Source organism: Alligator mississippiensis, chromosome 14 (genome assembly GCF_030867095.1).
Source record: "Alligator mississippiensis isolate rAllMis1 chromosome 14, rAllMis1, whole genome shotgun sequence".
Taxonomy (NCBI): domain Eukaryota; kingdom Metazoa; phylum Chordata; order Crocodylia; family Alligatoridae; genus Alligator; species Alligator mississippiensis.
In genome coordinates this window covers 43,764,625-43,783,512 of record NC_081837.1, presented here as the reverse complement: position 1 = coordinate 43,783,512, position 18,888 = coordinate 43,764,625, and the positions used below count along the sequence as shown (strand labels likewise).

The following is an 18,888-nucleotide window of genomic DNA, read 5'->3' as shown; positions in this document are numbered from 1 at the left end:
CTTTGGGCCTTTTTTGTCATTCAAAAAAAAAAAAAAGTTGCTTTCTCTGTTTCCAGCAGGGCAGCCTGAGCCCAGCTCGCTGCTTTACAGAGGTACTCCATTCAGCTTGCTAGGGCTAAGCCATTGTGGAAGAAGGCAGGAGAAGAGACAGACAGGCCTGTTGCCTTTAGAAATAGCCGGGGATAGATTCTGCCACTGTCTCCCCTCTTTTTTCAAGGCTCGCTAACTGCAGCTATGCTGTTCTCATGTAGCAGGACTCTGCCTGCTCTGGCTTCCAACGAGTAAAGCTCTGCCCTGCATCTGTTATCATGGTACCCTTCTCCATCTGCAGCCTGAGCTGACAACCATCTTCACAGCAGCCCCCACCTTTCTCTCCGTCTCTGACTAGGTCAGAGCCCTGACCCTTTCTTCCCAGCTGGCAAATTCCCCCAAACCTCATACTCCTGCTGGTTCCTGCTTTCAGAAAGCCCCTGTCCTAGAAAGAGTTTTCCCCCACTGCCTCTGCAGCAAGTAGCTCATTTAACACCAACCACTCCTTTTAGACTGTATTTATATACCCGCTGGGGAGTCACATCATCGTGCCCCTACCCTACGAGAATTGCAAAGGTGCGGAGCCCAGGATTTCATTAAAGGACCAGCTCACTGGAAGCTGACTTCTGCCTTAGTGTGAGGACCTGGCAGATCTCTGCCTTCAGCAGGTGATGGTGCTAGTCATGCTTTTTGGGATTGGGGTGTTTTCCTACACCTCCTGTTTGAGCTCTGCTCTGGGCTTGTGTCAATCAACCTAGCTGCGAGCAGCACCCAGTCAAAGGGAGTGGGTATGGTCCTGGTGCTCCTCAGCTATCCCAACTCTCAAATACAATCTGCATGAAACGCTGGAGAGATGTGCCCTACCCTTCTGCTGGAGGGCAAAGTTCAACCCCAGGCATCTTAGAAATTTGGCCTTTATTTCCTTCCTGGAAAGCTGACGCTCTTGAGAAGCCCAAGCTGTGTCTAATGAGATACCTCTGAAGATGGAGACCTGGAATTTTCTAAAGCCCGTTGCAGAGGAGCTGGCTGTGGAGTGTCCCGAGGGCAGCTCGGCGTGAACTCTGCCCTCTGGGCCCAGGGGAGTGTTCCCAAAGGCTCCAAAAAGAAGCAAAAAACCCAAGATCAGCCCTGGACTTTCTGCACCCCAACTCGTGCGTCCAGTAATGCACTGGAGAACGGCAGCAGAAGCTCAGGGCGGTTCAGGTGCCCTCTGCCTGCCTGTTTGCTGGGCTAGTTTTATTGGAGGGTTTGCTGCCAGCCATGTCATCTCAGTTATTTATGGGGCCAGGGAAACTGGCTTCAAGGAGCTGGTTCAGCAAGAACTGTGGGCAGGAACTCAGACATGTCAGCTCAGTGCCCAGCTCCGACTCGCTTGCGCGGTAACCCGCTGGGCAAGTCGCTGGGGCCTGATTTATAAATGCACTGAGGTTCCTTCCAGGATTTTCGAAGTGCCTCGGTCACCTCAGTGGGGTCCTCTGCAAATCACACAAGGGGCCTGTCAGCATCTTGGCAAGCCTGGCCCTTGGTCTCCCAGTTCCCTGGTGGAAAATAACAGCCCCTTCCTTGCACCCCTTGTCCATCTTGTCTGCTTAGATCGGTGATTGTCATCTGGGGTGCCGCGAGACCCTTTCAGGGGGGACACAGCACAGAGGCACTGTCACACCTGGGTGAAGCTGCCCCTTGCACCTCGTGAACAGCCAGGCTCGGAGGGGCTGTGGTACCTATGCACTCTCCCGCCTGCATTAGAGGTTATCTGATCCACCTAAAGCAGGCAGGAGTGCCAGGTCCTGCCATGGACAGGCAAGCTTCTTTGGGTAGATACGATGTCTTTTATTAGACCAACTAAATAGTTGGAAAGAATGTTCTTTGCAAGCTTTCAGGCACAAACACCCTTCTTCAGGCATCGGTTCTGCCATGGCCTTTCCCAGTCCTTTTCCCGCGGGCTGTGGGGCAGGTGCGGGGCAGACTGGGAGCGACTGCAGGAAGGGCAGTTGCTTATCTGGGTGTGCACAAGGCCTGTGGAGCTGTGGCACCTGGCTGCAGTGGTGGCACCTCGTTGAGAGCCCCCAAAGTGAGGTCAGTCAGGTGCCAAAACCATGTTACAGCAGGAGGCCTGACTCTGAAAAGTTGGCAAACCATAGGCTTAAGTTAGGAGCTCTTTGGGGCAGGTCACGTCTCTTGCTATGTGTCGGTACAGCTTGAGCTGGGATGTCTGCAGCGCAAAGCAATGAGATTACTGCTGGGATTTTACCCTGCGCAGTGAGTCCCTGCAGTGGAGCAGTCATGCCACCCTCTGGATGCTAGTGAGATCGCTAAAGCCATCTGCCCAAGCCTCTGCTGCTGGGGCCCTTCTGCTTCCAGGTGTGTTTTGTGGCCAGGATACTGCCCCCACACAGACACGCAATCATATGGATGATGCATCTGTCCTGGAGCCGCATTGCAGCAGCCTGCTGATGCCAAGCAAGGCAACTCTCACCCTCAATCCTTCTGAGGAATGACAGTAGCCCATGGGTAAGAAGCAGGTAGGAATAACATGAGTTCTGGCTCTTCCTGCTCAAAGCAAAATTAGGAAGAGGAAGTTTTCTCATGGCCATTTCAAAAAACAACTTTAGAAAGTCATGTGGGGCATATGATTTGTAAAGAAAGGCTGAGGAAACTGGGCTTATTTATTCTGCAAAAGAGAAGACTCAGGGGATTTAATAACAGCCTTCAGCTCCCTGCAGGGTGACTGCAAAGAGGACAGAGCTGGACTGTTCTCAGTGTGGAAGGTGACAGGAGAAGGAGCAACAGGCTCAAATTGCAGCAAAGGAAGTTTAGGTTGGATATTAGGAAAAATTCTCACTAGGAAGATGGTGAAGCACTGGAACAGGTTACCCAGAGAGGTGGGGCAATTTTCATCCTTGCGGGTTTTTAAGGCCCAGCTCAACAAAGCCTTGTCTGGGATGATGTAGTTGGGGCTGGTCCTGCTTGGAGCAGGGGGTTGGGCTGGATGTGACCTCCTGAGGTCCCTTCCCACCCTCATTGCCTGTGATTCTGTGAAATTACAGAGTGTGCTGCTGGTCACCCTGCATTCAGAAGTGAATCTCGGCCTCATGGTCAGAGAGCCTGGGGGACAGCAGAGCTCAGACCCTGGCTTCTCCCCATCCCAACCTCCTGGCACGTTCACAGGCTAAACTCACCCAGGAAGCCTTTCCCCTGTATCCTTCCCACTGTTCAGTCTTAGCGAAGGGTGGGAAATACACAAAGCAGCCAGAAGAAACCAACAGAGGCTGGTGTGAGTGAAATGCAAAAGAAAAAAAAAGGCCCCTTTTGGTACCCTGTTCCTTTAGGAGGCAGAGGCTGCCACGAAACTCTCTGCAGGGGATTTTCTTGCTGTAATGAAAACATTACAGAGAGGGCTTGGCCAGCGGCCTGCCACCCCCATGCACCCAGGCGCCGAGACTCAGGCTGCATGTGCTGGGAGTTGGGATGAGGACAGGAGTCCCTTTTTAAACAGCACATGGGCAGGTGTATCTCTCTCCCTGACCACAGCCTGCTCCTTTTTCAGGCCCTACAGCAGGGATGGCTTTATGCATCCCCTGCCGTGCTGTCGCTAATGCAGGTTGATGCTTCTTAAAGCCCGCTCATCGCTGCTAAGATGTGCCGTGCTCTGCAAATGGAGGCAGCTTTTTCCTCATCTCCACTGACTTCTGCTGAAGGTTTGCACCAGATGAAGCTCCAAGGTGCAGGTCTGCATCTGACCTGGACCAGGAGTTTCGTCTGGGCTCAGCAGCCTTGTACAAGCCACATAGCGCTTAGTGATGCTCCCATAAATGACTCTTCCGGGCTACTGCTCTCTGCCACCTCTCCCCCATGCCTCATTCACATGAACTTTTTGACTCTCTCACCTTATTCCATCTTCAGTCTTGTCTAATTTGAGGAGAATCAGGCATCAGAGAAGGTGGTCAGCTCAGGGAATCGGTTAGTGTCTGTCATTGCCAAGCCTTGATACCCACCTCGCAGCTCCTCAATTTAGGTCAGTGAAAAATCGGATCAGGCAAATCCAATCTGAGTCAGGCCATAAGGCTAGAAAATGGATTATGTGAAGTATTGGACATCAACAGCTGACATGGGAGGGGGGGAGGTAAGTGGAACTGGAGAAGTGATTTAGCACTGAGGGTCTCTCCAGGATGATTTTTTGACAAGAATTGGCAGCACCTTTGAGGGGAGAAGGAGATCAAGAGATCAGGGTGGAGTCTCCACTCCACTGCATCCACTTTAAAACCGGTGTCACGGAGTGGAAAATCAGGCCCATTACTTCTTGCTTTAGCCAGAATTTACTTGTAGGGACTGTTCTCCCCTACCAGCCAGTGTCTAAATACCATAAAAGATCTAAGCAGCTCTCTTTCTTCTTCCCCTGAGCAGCCCTTCTTCACCAAGACCTCACACTGGAAGATGCATGAAGAGCGATGCACTGCGAGAAGCAGTTACAGCTGCCCATCTACCCAGTGACTTCTGTTTGTGCAAACCCGCCAAACACAGGCCACCCACATCTCTCCTTTCTCCTTTAAAATGCATTTCACTAGCAGAAGAGTGAAGTTAAAGGACATTACTTAAAAAAAAAATTGAAGATTTTTAAATGTTGCTGGCCAAATCTACTTGGGAAGTCCACAGAGCTCACTGAACTAGCACACAAGATGCAATCACACCTCAATTTTGGAGCCAGGCACTGGTCACTGGAGAGCAATCCTGCTGTCGCCAGGGAATATTTTGCTTATGTAGCTACTGACCTGGACTTCCCTCCATTGGAGGGTGGTGTGTGCCCTGAAAATAATTTAGTGGCCACCATTAGCAACTCATAAATTGGCTAAAGTTCAAAGGCTGTCTTTGTCCCTGTGTACCAAACCTCGCAACCCCAGGACCTGGCACGGGGCAATGGGAAGGGAAGTTCCCACTTTTATATAAGGGATGCTAGGGATTAGGGTCACAAGCCAGCGGGTTAGGGAGAAGGGACAGGCACAGGTGAATAACCATGAACATTAAGGCGCAGACCCTTAGGATGCAGATAACAGGTAAGAAACACCGACACTGTGGTGAAATCACCCAAGAACAAGTAACATGTAGGGGACACTAATACGGTGGCATAAACACTTAAGAAACCTTCAACCCTCCCACAGCTCTGGACGGCTCCCAACTAGCCACTGGTCCCAAAAACATTTAATAGCCGTCTGCCAGGGCTCCCCACTGCTGCAGCTCCCAGTCCTGCCTCTGCCTCTCCTTCCGAGTCTCGTCAGAGCTGCAGCATCCTGTGCTGTTTCTGCTTTTCTGCTTCCTCCATCCCCTGCCGCCTTCTGGGAATTGCAGTCCGCATTACAGTTCATTCCTCCAGTCCCTTGGAGGCTTTGGGGAGCTTCAGTTCATGTTACATTACAGTACATGACATTCAACATTACAGTCCATTACACCTGTTCAGCAGTTCACAGGTTGGCTGCTGCACCTCAGACAGGCTGCTCTTATTTTTGGCCAAGAAAAATGCTGGCTGCCTTGCCTCTGGGCAAGTCAAAGGAGTACCCCCGACACTGGCTGCACCAGGGGGAGGTGTGCACAGCTGACTTTGCCTGCAAGTCATCTGCTGCAGACCAGCTAGCATCGCCCTGCCTGTCTGGGTGTGCTGGGCTCCTGATCCAGAGCACATGAGTGTATCACAGTCCTGGCTCTAGAGGCTGACTCTCTGAAGCCAAACTGCAGACTTGTGTTTGACACTGAGGGTTACTGGTTTGGTTCCCAGTAACCCTCAGTGGTCTGCCATCTCGTTTGCTGTTAGCTTGGTGAGTAGCAGATCACAATTGTAGACTGGTACTTATCTCATGAGTCTCCTGCTACCCACCGAGCCACAGAAGTTAGGGAGGGAAGGGACCTGTTAGTTTACCTGCCCTATCTTCCAGCAGTAGGAACACCACCCTCTGCCATGCACTTTTTCAGTGTTGTGCAGTCTAGTTATAAAACGTGGCTCCCACCACTTCCCTTGTCTAGTCTTCCAAACGCAACGAGATCTCTCTGGGTTGCGATACCTCGCTCGTTTATTTTCCCCTGCCTTACACTACTTCCATCCAAAGGGGAAAGAAACCAAACAGGAAGAAACCATACGGTCTTATTAAATAAATAGTCTTTATTAAATCCAAGTGGTACAAAATCTGAATGTTGATTCTACGAGGGTGCCCGCTGTAAGAAACCCCCAGCGTGTGGTTATCTGTGCTGGAGGTACTTAACCATTTCTCCTCATGTACATCTGACAGGGCGAGTGGCCTAAGGAAGCTTAAGAAGAACTTAAATATCAGCATGTGTAAACTTGACAGAAAATGAAAAACAGAGTGGAGAAGTGAAAATCAATTGGTGTTGAATTGGAGTGTGGAGACGGGAGCTTTTGAAACCCTCATGTTCCTAATAAGAAGCTGTTCCTCTGCTATTTGGAAAAGGCTGGATATTTCATCAGTAAGTGTAAACTAGTGTTGACTTGAATGAGCCTTGGATAAAGTCCTTACCTGGCCCAGTGTCATTCAGGAGTCGCTCCACCTACATGGGGCAGGCAGCTGGGGGTGAATTTACAGCACGCGTGCTGCTCTGCACAAACTCCCTGTGTGGACACTCCTTGCACACGCTAAGTGCAAGGTAGCTTACTCCACTCTCAAAGGGGAGTCAGGCACCTCGCACAAAGGCACTCTTAGCATGTCCTAAGAATGGCCCATGGGAGAGCTGGGCAGAGTCACTAGTGCACTGTAAATTTACACGCAGTAACTACCCTATGCAGATAAACCCAGTTGTTACACTGGTACAAAACCAATGCCAAGTTAAAATCTGGCCTGTGTAAATGCCCATGCGTGCAGGATGTAAGGGAGTGCAGAATCAAGCTGTGTGTGTGTGAGTGGAACTGAATCAGTGGAAGATTGTTTAAATTGCTGCAGTCTAACTTGCACCGCTTTCTGAATTCAGCTCATAGCAGCTTATCCTATTTATGAACCTGATCCTCAGCTGACACAAATCACTGCGGGGATTTGAGTTGCGCCTTTTCAGCTAGCTGAAAGTCTGGCCCAGGATTTCTAAACTGTTTACAACTAACCCACAGTCTGGAATTATCTACGCTTAACAAGTTTGTTCCAGTTCTAGAGGTGTTCCCAGTATTTCCCCCTGCATGGGGGAGTATCTCTGGAACTGATAAACCTCGAAAACGGGAATGACGCACCCACTGCACAAGGGTATGGACAAACAATCGCACTTCAGCCAGCTACTGGGGGACTTGGTGCTGAGCTGCTACTGCACAGCACCTGACAGCTGGTTTGACACAACATCTGTTTAATCAAAAAGTGCATAGAGTTGAACTGCAGCACAGAATGCATCCTATTCTGTTTATGTCCCCATTTCTCTGAATTAAAAAAAGCCCAGTCAATCCACAGGACAGCAAACCATTGGGTAAATGAGTAGCAAGCTCATTGCAAGAAAAGGCCACAAAAATAAAAAGTGATTGCAAATATCCCTGTGAAAGTGGCTTGACTTACTTGCCTGTAGGGGAAAAAAAGAGCAGTCTAATCTAGTCCATCAGAGCTAGTTGCATTTTTTTACAAACATTCAGTTTACAGACTACTTGCAAATGATTTTGCTCTGACTATAAGTTATTCAGGCTGCAAAGCCAATTTAAAAACGGTGACATAAACTCGCTATCTTGATTTCGTAGACTACTTACAGACTGCACGTGTGTCATCCTATGAGTTATGATGCTAAACTGGTGCTGGTGCTCTCACGAAGGTAAATAATTGCCAAGTATAATGCTGATCTCTCATCCACTTCTTTCCCAGAGACCAACTGCCGTTCGTGGCAGTGAAACTTCTACAAATTCAGTGTTTTCAGACTAGAACCAGTGCGTGAAGAAATCAGCCCTGGATCAGTGGCTAGATTAGAAATTGGGAGCAGAGTTGGGCCCATAGAAATGGGAGATGAAAAGAAGGTGTAGTCCATCTGCCCAGCCAATATATACACTTCTTGCTTATGATATATTTTCTTGTACTGTTTATACAGCTTTGGCTTCCGGTAGAGAAAGTATTATATCACTAGCTGTAACATAACTTTTATTTTGGATTAGGATATATTGATACCCAAGGATGCTGGATTAGCAGCTATTATACTTGGCATAATTTGTTAAATAACTCAAACACACATGCTAGGGCTCTATAATACACCTCCTGAGTAAGCTCAGTCTGCTATCAATGTCCTGTTTTTTGCTTTTTTGGGTTTGATATGTTCACCTCTCTGCAGGCATTGCACACTGAGTTACAAGGAAAGCAATTCCACTGCAGCAGGGAAGCATCCTGCCAGTCCTGCTGTGCTGTCTGACTAGCAAGCCCTGCTCAGAGTACTATCCCTTGCAGGATCCTAACAGAAGTTAGTTCCTTTTAAAGTGCAATCAGAAACGTGAGCCGATGAACCAAGAGGAAATATACACAAAGGGACCTATTGGTTGTCGACAGTAGTCTCCAGCAGCCCCCCATGCATTCAGTGCCCAGGTTTGAGATACAAAAATATGGCTTCTTGAGCTACTCGAGAGTTTTCATTTGGATGCTGAGATCATGTCACGAAGGAAAAGTTGCCGCTAGCGGGTGATGACATCCTCAAAGTGACACAACCGTCAGTGTGGCCAGCATCAGACCTTTCCAGCCACACCAGGAATTGGCTTCTATTAAAACAAAGCACTTTTCCTCCTTTGCTCTGAGATCCATTCTCCAGGGTTTACATCCATTTGTAACATCTTCATCACCCACTTATCTTTCCGTGCCCCATCAATGAATTCATCAAGGGACAATTGCCCTGTAGAAGAAATGAGGAAGAAAGAGACAGGCAGGGAAAGTGCAGCAGGAAGTGAAAGGGACATGAAGAAGAAGAGAAAAGCAAGTAAAAATAATATTCTGTCCGTTAAATGAAAACTTAACCATGAGGCCAGTGGTTTAGCACCAGTCCTTTGTACCTTATTAGGGGCTGGGCTTAAGATCCGTAACATGGTGGGCCTGAAACTACCCTCTTTGTAAGGGGTAGTTTGCAAAATCTGTGAATTATTCTCAAATGAAGTTGCTTTTGTTTTGCAAGAGTGTCCAGATGAGGAGTTATTCCAGAATAGCTATATACTGGGCAACTTCCCTTTGCAGATGAAGCCTAACAGCCAGAACAATGTTCAGACCTACCCTTCACAGGGGTGGGGCTTTTGACTAAGATCAAGTGGCATGTTCATTTGATATATAACTCCTCCTATAGCAGGAGACGTGTGAGGCTTATTCTGCAAACTCTTGCTAATGCGAGGCTTGGGTAAGGACTATTCAAGGGTTTCAGGACAACAGCCTTTTTGGGCTACCTGATGATCTCAGAGACTGGGATGGCTGCAGTTTCAAAATCAACACAGAATAGAATAAAATGGAATATATTTTCCACTTTAAAATCCTATTACGTTAAGATGATGGGGACCGTTCTCCTCCACTCCACCAGTTGTTGGCTTTGATGGAGTGGCTTCAGATTTGTCCTAATGTAAGAAAGCAGAACGTGGCCCAGTTAGTCTAGTACGAGTAAGGTGACCCTCCTCCTCTGAACTGATTATCAATAAACTCTGGTTAAAATGTGCTTGTCCAGCTGAGGTGTGTTTGTGTAAAGCAGGAATCCAATTTAACCATAGACTTCTTACCATCCCCGTTCTCATCCACTAAGTGGAATATCCTTTCCACAACCTCCTCTGGGGTGAGCAGCGGAGTCCTTTCCTCCGTCTCGGCCCGGCACACTTTCTTCAGCCTATAAATAGACTGGAAGGAAAGAAGCTTATGAATAGAAACATGCTAGCAGACAAAGGCACAATGATTCACACAGCACTCGAGACGTAGAGGCCTTTTGTAAAGGCTGCCAACTTGACTAGCTCGATAAAGGTGTCCAGCACTAGGCGCGCCCAGATGGGTCTCTGATGAACCCAAATGAGAAGGAGGGAAACGTCCCATTTCTTCTCACAGAGTTGATACTTGTTTTACATTTCAGTGTGGAATCCATTGAGAGGGAGGGAGAGATAAAAATATAAGGGGTTGCTAATGTTATTTGCTGCCTGCCTGTGTCTGTTACACACCTTAATTAAACTCCATGCTTCCTCCCAGACTATGTACGTATTATTTCCCACACGTTACAGATGGGAAAACTCATGCTGAGCAGTTAAAATCATTTGCTCAGGACCACACTTGTCAGTGACAGATCTGGGGGAGGCAGATCTATCTATCTAAAAATGGATAGGATTAACATATAGTGCAACTTATTGGATGTAGGGGCCTTGCCATGGTTTTGATCAGACAAAAGTGAGTGCACGATGGACATAAAGTGTCACCACATGAGAAAAGTACATGTTACATCTGCTTATGCCAGGTGGAAGTGATGACACAAGGTGTGGGACAATAGTTAATCACGCTTATTATTATTACTGCTGTTGTCATTTAAGAATATAACATTAAAGATTTAACAAACAACCAAGGTAAGAATAATGATACCCATAACGATAGCAATAATAGCAATAATAATAACAGCAAAGTCCTCTACATTGATTGCTGTGCTGATCCCAATCCTATTCCTGTGGAAGTCAGTAGGAGCTTTTGCTACCAAATTAAGCCTGGGTGGGAACAGACCCTTTGCATACAAATGCCACAGAAGCATTTCAGTCAGCAGCTCTTGTAGAAAAGCTCAATAACAATAATGACCTTGCATTTGAGCATCAACATTTGTCCAAACAGGTCATGAGGAGCAGTACTAGACAGGCCCCTAATATAATCTCAGGTTAAGAGGGGATTCATTAGTGTGATAAAGTGTCTGGCCAACCTAGCATCTGTGGAGTTACTCAGCTGAGGAGCGGTGTAGTCGAAAGCACCGTGCCGCCCCGAGCCGCTGCTCTATTTTCTGTCTCCAGAACAAAACAGATCTTCTCTGCTTCCCCTCCATAAATGTATCTTGCTAATGCTATCTCTGTGCCCCAGCCACTCTTGGGACAAAGACCTCTTTATATTGGTTTTGCTCAACAGGCAACAGGGTTTTGTCTGGCACCTTCCTGGACAGGTAGCAAGGACATGATGGAGCCTTGCCCGATTTCTTGCCGACCTTAAAACTCAGACCGAACCTGCCCAGGACTCCCTGCCCTCCCCAAGTTGCCCCTGCCTTTTTGTCATACCTGCTGCTCATGGCTCACTCAGCAAGAAGGATCAGCTGGTTTTAGTGGCAAAGTTATTGGCTAATGACCAGGCCTGCTGCAAGGACTAAGTAGCTCCACAGCTGGAGAGAGATCGTGTAGACATTCCCAGAAGAGAATCGGGGGCTCAAATACAACAGTGATGAGCATCCGATAGCTAGACCAGACGGGTGTAACCTTAACCCCTTCAAAGGAGAGCTGATCTTGCCTGGCTTAATACCCATACTGTGTACCCATGCTATGTAGACTTGGCCATATTCCTTTTTCATACGTGTTTTACTGATAATATGCTCCATAATATTTCAAATACTGAGTTTCCATGAGCTGTGGACTTTGACTATCCATTCTTTGTTATTCATGATATTTTGCTTTGAGCAAGGGGCTGGACTAGACGACCTTGTGAGGTCCCTTCCAGCCCTGCTTTCCTATGATCCTATGACTTGGTCACTTACATTACATCGTATTGTTTCTGGTGCTGACTGCACAACTGAAAGAAAAGAAATAGGAGGAGAAGGCACAATGCTGAAGGGGTATTCCTGTTCATGCCAAACTAACCTGCCTCACCTGTAAGTGCTGATCAGCATAGAGAAAATAGCTTCTCTCTAGGCATTTGCAGGAACAAAATTCACTTGTGCAAACACTTACTAACAGTAAATAATATGGACGCAGTCAAACTGAACAGCGGGTCAGGATTTCAAGGTGCTTACCCTAATTTCCCCTGTCTAGTAATGAGTGTTGTCTAGGGCATTTTATGTCCCGGGGCTCCTATTCCCTGTGAAACAGGGGATGATAATCTTTTCTTCCACACTATGTCGTCTACTCCAACTGTTACTTCTTTGAGACAGAGTCTGTCCTTGATAAGCGTGTCCGCAGCGCATCACATACCATTCCCAGGTCTTAGAAGGGTCTTTGAAACACTACTATCAAAGAGGTAAATCTTACGTACATCGACTATTTCTAGGAGCTCAGGTTTGTCTATGCAGCCATTCCCATCCTTGTCGTACATTTTGAACGTCCACCTCAGCTTGTGTTCCAGCTTTCCTCGTAGGACAAGATTCAACGCGGCCACGTACTCCAAAAAATCAATGGTGTTATCCTGCAGAAACAGAGAGACAACCACGTGGAGCCTGGGTTGGTCCTACCCAATGGAAGGGTGTAAAACCAGGATGACAGAGCTGCTACCACATTACTCCTGCTGATGGGGTTACTTATATGCTTCCTTTCATTTATAAAGGAGGCGCTCTCAAGACTATTCGTTTATTGTGCAATGCGGGGCCTGCTGTTGAATCTATTCTTCCATTGTATGAATGTGTCTGGTATTTGGTGGTTTTTTCACCTCTCATGTAACTTTGTTTAAAAGAAAAATACAAGGAAAAAAAATACACGGTTTTCTATTTATTTCCATAAGGAGAAAAATCCCTCCTCATAGCCTGACTCCTATTTAAGCCTTATTCTGAGCATAAGTAGGATTGAGATGCCACATAGGCCATTTATTGGCCCTTGAACTGGATGTCATCCTCTGTTACTCTGTTGTTTGGAAACTATCACCATGGAGCAGGCTGAATTTCCAGCCATGGGGAAAATGTTAACAATGTCCAGATAAACCCTGATCTAGTCTGCAAAACAATTAATGGGGTGGCCCACCGGTCTAGTGAAGATGTGATATTCTTGCCGTGTGGAAATCCGATGTAAAGGTCTGGAGAGAAATGTTAGCGATCTGTATTCCCATTTGTGGACTGTTTCCTCCCCGCAACAGTTCTCTCACAAGGAAACCCTACTCTATAACGTTAGTTTTACAGGCTTGTTAGCTGATGACCAGGGACCAGGATAGAGATGGGGAAAGGAAGGCTTAGCCAGGGCACCATAATCTTTATTTCTGAAATGCTAGAAGTGGAAATCGCTTGTTAATACCCATCCCTGGAACAGTTTGGGTGGGAGGACTACATGGTCTGGGGTGCTGTGTGTGTTCTGTTTTCTATGCTTTTGCAAACTACAATGGCAGAAACATTCTCTTACACTCGTGTTCAATATATGGGGTATACTGGGTGTGTCTACATGTGTATTAAGGCACTTTTTGTAGTGTACATTACATTTAGTACCTTCAATGTGAGGTACTAAAAAAATGTGCATCGGGTGATCTTAATGTGCAGTAATGAACATGCATGGTTTTAAAGTGATGCTTAATGTGCAGTAGCCTATTTTGCTGCACATCAGCATAATCACATAGGTTTTTACATGACACCTTAATGTGCAGTAAATTAAGCTACTGCACATTAAAGTGCATGTGTAGATGTACCCACTGGTACTACAAGGTTATTAAAGGTATCTGCTTTGACATCCCTTTCATAGCCATGCTGATCTGCTAGTATTAATAGGAAGTATATATATGCTTCCACTGCAGAACTGACATTCATGATGCTGAACTTAAAAGTGACAGCACACAAGCTCCTCATTGCACCTTGTTGTACTCACATGGACTTGCTGGGATTTGCATTGGCAAGTGGGGACCTTGGTTCCTTTGGAGGTGCAAGCTTTGCTGTACTTGCATCTGCCCAGGCTTCCACTCGAGCTCAGACCAACGGGGCTAACTACACCCCTGCAGCACTCAACTTGGCAAAGACTTATGCTTGCCAGCTTCCACCAGAGGGACCTAAAGCAGCTCTAATGTATGCCAGGGTCTCCTCCCATGGAAATAATCACAGGCAAATTGGGGGGAAAAGTATTCTCCTACAGAAATATCACAATAAAGAGAGACACTGTCAAATTACAGGTTCTGGCCTCCATTTCCAGACGTGTTTAGTGACTTTTGCTGTTATGCTTGAGATGCTTACAGAGCCTGAATTTCAGTGGACCGGTCCTCCACTCCTCCCGTGTCTTTAGATTTGCCCCAGTTTGAGCTTCAAAAACTACTGTTTTGGCAAGTTAGGTCAGGGTTCTGTGCAGAAGGACATGTAATACCATTTTTGTAATAATAAGGAATAAATCATGCTGTTAACTCAGTGTAACATCTCAATAAATGCCTAAACATGGTTTACAAGGTTCCTTGGGTGAATTTGATATCTTTTATTAGACCAACCCAAATAGTTGGAGAATATTTATTAAGCAAGCTTTCGGGTTCAAAAACCCTTCGTCAGGCTAAGGAAGTTTCAGCAGTTGGTGTGTGCTCTTCTTGTCTGCCTATGTCCTGAGACCAACACGGCTACAACCTAAACCCCTAAACATGGTTTAAGAATTTTGAACACCCTTGTTCCTATTAACCCTAGAAAACATTAAACCAGAGAAATGCAACTGTCTAATTTAGCATGTGCCTTGGTGCCAGACAACTCAAGCAACTTAATTTAATGAACTTAAATCTAAGTATGTGTTTAAGCCACATGGTCCCTGCAAAATAGGTGTGTTTTTCAGTCGAGTTAGGCAAACTCAGAACACGTGCACACCAAGTAGGTACTTTGTTCTCCCACTGAGGGCTTCAGCTTTCATCTAGCGTGGGGTAAGAATGCACACAGAGGCAGTTCCCTCGACACAGCTGATGCACAGGAAATCCCTGCCCCTTTTACCTCGCTGCAGCTAGTGTGTGCACCCGTGCAGCAACAGTCCACTGCTAGCCCCCAAACACACAACTATAGAAAACTTAACTAAAGTCACCCCCATTGACAAACACACCTTTTGGCTCACACAGATGGCCAGACTACTGACATCAGTGGGATTCTGCAGGGTCCCCTTTCCTCCACGTGGCTCTAGCTGTAGCTAGCTGTAGCTAGTAGGGGTTTGTAGGAACTTGTTTCTCAGCCCAATTGGATTGGCCAAAATCTCCGTTCTCTGGGTTTTCTTCTGTTACCCTTTTCTCTGAGCCTGGTCCTCCTGACACTGGAACCACAGCAGGAAGATTTCAGTGGAAGTAGGACTGGGACCTCTGTGTCTAATGCAAGGCCCATGTTGAGCATCCCTTTATTTCACAGCGGGTGCATCTACATGAGATGTTTACTGTGAAGCAGACTAATTCACTGTGCAGTAAATGTCACGCATGCATCTACATGTGCCCCCTAGTAGGCTGAGGTGAACTAATTTACTCTGTAGCAGAATAGTACTTTTACTAAATACAAGTACTATTCTGCTGCAGAGTAAAAATCTCCACAGCAGCACATGTGTAGATACTGCCCGGGCTACTTGGGGCAGGAGGGTGCTTCATGTGCCCCCTGACTGATACGTATGGTCATCGTCATAAACTACTATGGCTGGGATCCTCAAATGAGCCTGAGAGAGGTGGACACAGAATTGACACTACGTTTCAGTGCAAAACTTCCTTGCAGTTCTTGGAGAGTCCTGTCTGTCTGTCTGACTTTTTGGCCTGCCTGCCTGCCTGCCTAAAACGCTGGAGAACGTTAACATTTGGTGCAACAGATTAGACGTAGAGACCTTGTGTCATCTAGTGCAGGGGTTCCCAAACTGTGGTATGCGTACCCCTGGGGGTACGCAAGACATCTCGGGGGCAGGGGGGGAGGGTACGTAGGAGAAATTGTGTAATGGCAAATTTAATTTTCGTTATAATACTAATTGGCACCTAAGACTTAAAATATAAAATGCATGTTGGTAGACAGGCAGCTGGTAAATCTGGAAGGAAGTATGCAACAAGAAGTCTGCAAACCTCTGATCTAGTACTGGTTGTCATTCCACCAGCAAAAAGGGAGTACGTTGTGGGCAGAAAATGATACCGAGTGGGAACAGGAGCATTTTAGACCCACTTTGGACCTCTGCAATGGATGACAGGCAATGGCCAGTCAAGCGCATAATGTTTTTATTATTCAAACCACCTCTCACTTCTGGAGCCTTTCAAATCAAATATTGCTTAACTTCCTCCTGTCCATCATTACTGGCATGTAGAGCACCGTAAAAATGTTTTTCCTGTCTGTAACATAACTGCAGTTAAGAAGACAGGTTGGTCTTCCCAGCGTAGATTCCTGTACTGTCCCCTGACCATTATGCATCTATAAACAAAAAAAACTTTATCGGCTTATTATGAATAGCGATATTAGAACGTCAGGGGTGACATCTAATTCCAGCGGACATCACCAAGGGCCACATATTGCCACGGCAATAAAAATCCCTTGCAGTAACAGAGCAAGTATCTAGAAGCTCCTCAGGGCAGAGATGCTCTGTTTGTGTCTTGCACATTGCTGCTGGATAACAGACGAATAATAAAATAAGCATCATTTTGCCACCTTGCTTTGCAAGTCAAATGAAGGGTGAGATCAGTGGGGCTACTTTCAGTGCTAAGAACTATTTAGAATGAGTGAGAGGCTTTGAATCTGAACCGGTAACGATAATCTCAACACAAGATTAGTCCCCAAACAGCAAATTTGGGCAGTGCTTGAGCGCGACTGAGAGCAGAGGACTGCATTTTGTCCACGCATGCTTTGAGTTAGTTATATATTAAATACTTACTGTGAGGATCGCTTATACGACCTGGTCCAAATGCCTCTTTCCACTGACTTTGGTGCACTTTGGGTGCAGCCTAAGAAAAGTTACTTTACTTGCTATATAACAACTTCAAACACTAGTTTCTCAAAAAGAGAGGCAGCAGTTTGGACATTTTAATGTGCAGAAATAATGTAGGGCACTTGTTCCACCTTCATTCACTATATGTCCTTCTGTACCACGAGGGGAAAATAACTTCTCAGAGTTTATCTCTTCTTCTGGCTCTACTGTTTGAGGAAGTTTGGGCAAAACTGTCAAGGCATCTCAATCCAAATCCAAACTCGGGCATGGGTAAGAGAACGTTTTGACCTTCGCTGGTTCTGAGGTTTCCGATATAGCTCTCAGAACGAAATGGGGCAATTTCAGTTAGGTATGGGAGGCACTGAAGGTCCTTATGGGGCTACCATGCTTTGTCCTTGGCAAATCTATCACTGACTTTGCCTTAGTTTCATTAAAAAAATAATTATGTGTTACAGTGAACCAAGACAATTGCCATAATTCAGAAGGAAAACAAGGCTGGTCATGGATCTACCTGACCTGCATCACTACTCTTGATTTAGGACACTTACCCCGTTTTTATCAAAGGCTCTGAACATATTCTCAATATAATCCGCAGCTTCCTTGTTATTCTGGACTCCAAAAAAGCGTTTGAATTCGTGCATGAAGAGCGTCCCGCTGGGACATTCCACCACAAACTTTTTATACCACTCCTGCAACTCGGCCACATCGATATCTTCCTGGTCCCCTTCCTCGTTTGTAAACCTTTGTCCCATGTTGATTCGCAAAACCCCAAGAAAGAAAGAAGGGATAAAAAAAGGGAAGAGAGAAAAATGCAGAAAAGTCCTGCTGCTTGTATTGTTCCTTTTTCCCTCTTCAGCTACGTTCTCTTACTTCTGTTTCTTCTTGGGTTATTCTTTTCCGCCTTTGCTTTGAATGTTATTTTAACTACCTTTTGCTCCTTTTGCTTGAATCCTTCTCTTCGTTTTTCTCTTCCTTCCTTCCTGCTGGTTCTGCTCACCCTTCTGATTTCATTGCCTCGCTAGAGGATCCTGGAATGAGTTTGCTTAGTTAAATCAGTGCAACATGGTATCGGACTCGGATAAAAATAACTAAGATCATTAAGAGTTCCCACGTGTGCATCGCAGAGACCTTCAGATGTTCCAAAGCTGCGCCTCAGTCAGGAGCAGACTTCAGGCAAGATCAAAATGCTTCCTAATATTAATACTTCCATGCCAAAAAATTTGAAAGCCTCAATTCCCTTGATCACGTCACAGGCACACCACTTTATCCTGACTCTGTGAATTGCTGGCATCCCAAAGCTATCTTAAGTGAATGTGTAAGTGTCGTTTTTCAGCCCTGACACACATACTAGATTTTGATACTCCAGGCTTCCTTTGAAGCATATAAGATAGTCACAAGGTTAAATTAAACTACTAGAAATAGCAGACTATATTCCTTTTTTAAGGACTGCAAAATAGGTCAGTTTTGATTAAAAAAAATAATTGCAGTCTTTTGCAATTTTTTTACTTAAAAATAAAATCTCATTCAGTGAAAACGAGCTCACGGACAACATTTTCAGAAGCTCCTAAGTGATTTAGGGACTAGAGACCCGTTTTATAAAGGGCCTCAGGGCCATAGTTTTAAAGGGACGTATTGTATGCACCTAAGAGTGCATTATATGGTTTTCTGGAATCATATCCAATGGGATTTTCAGTCCCAAATTCCCACTGAAATCAATGGGAATTATGGGCCACATACAGATAGGTCTAGCACGGGCCTCCATTTTATCATTGCAACACCTAAAAATGAGGCATCTCCCCCTAGGGGGGATATCCTAACTAATAGGATTAGGTGCTGAGGCTCCCCGTTTAGTCAAAGGAGAGAGCGAGCTACCTCCAAATGCCAATGTAGACCGCATGGGGGCTTCTAGCGAAGAAATAGGAAGTGCAAAGCACAGGGGAGTGTCTGAAGTCCCACTCCTCAAAGCTTGGACATCCCTGGGTCAGCCCAGCACATGGGACATTTCCGTCATCAACACTGGTGGTGATGCCACTTGCCTTTTCCCAATAGCAAAAGTTTCACTTAGGAAGAGGGAGACCCTTCCTCAGTCTGAGGGAGCTCTCAAGTACATGTCCCACTGCTTAAGAGAATGCCTTCAG

The 18,888-nt window shown here is 46.2% G+C and overlaps 1 protein-coding gene across 1 annotated transcript; it reads right to left on the bottom strand.

Annotated features, from left to right (window-relative positions):
• Positions 1-6,153: 6,153 nt before the first annotated feature.
• GUCA1B (guanylate cyclase activator 1B) lies at positions 6,154-17,953 on the bottom strand. The gene is made up of 4 exons (XM_006268078.4): positions 17,299-17,953; positions 12,201-12,350; positions 9,728-9,842; positions 6,154-8,865 (listed from the first exon to the last, which is right to left on the bottom strand). Exons 1-4 carry the CDS (start codon positions 17,500-17,502, stop codon positions 8,738-8,740), a joined length of 597 nt encoding a protein of 198 aa, XP_006268140.2. The 5' UTR covers positions 17,503-17,953; the 3' UTR covers positions 6,154-8,737.
• Positions 17,954-18,888: the final 935 nt, after the last annotated feature.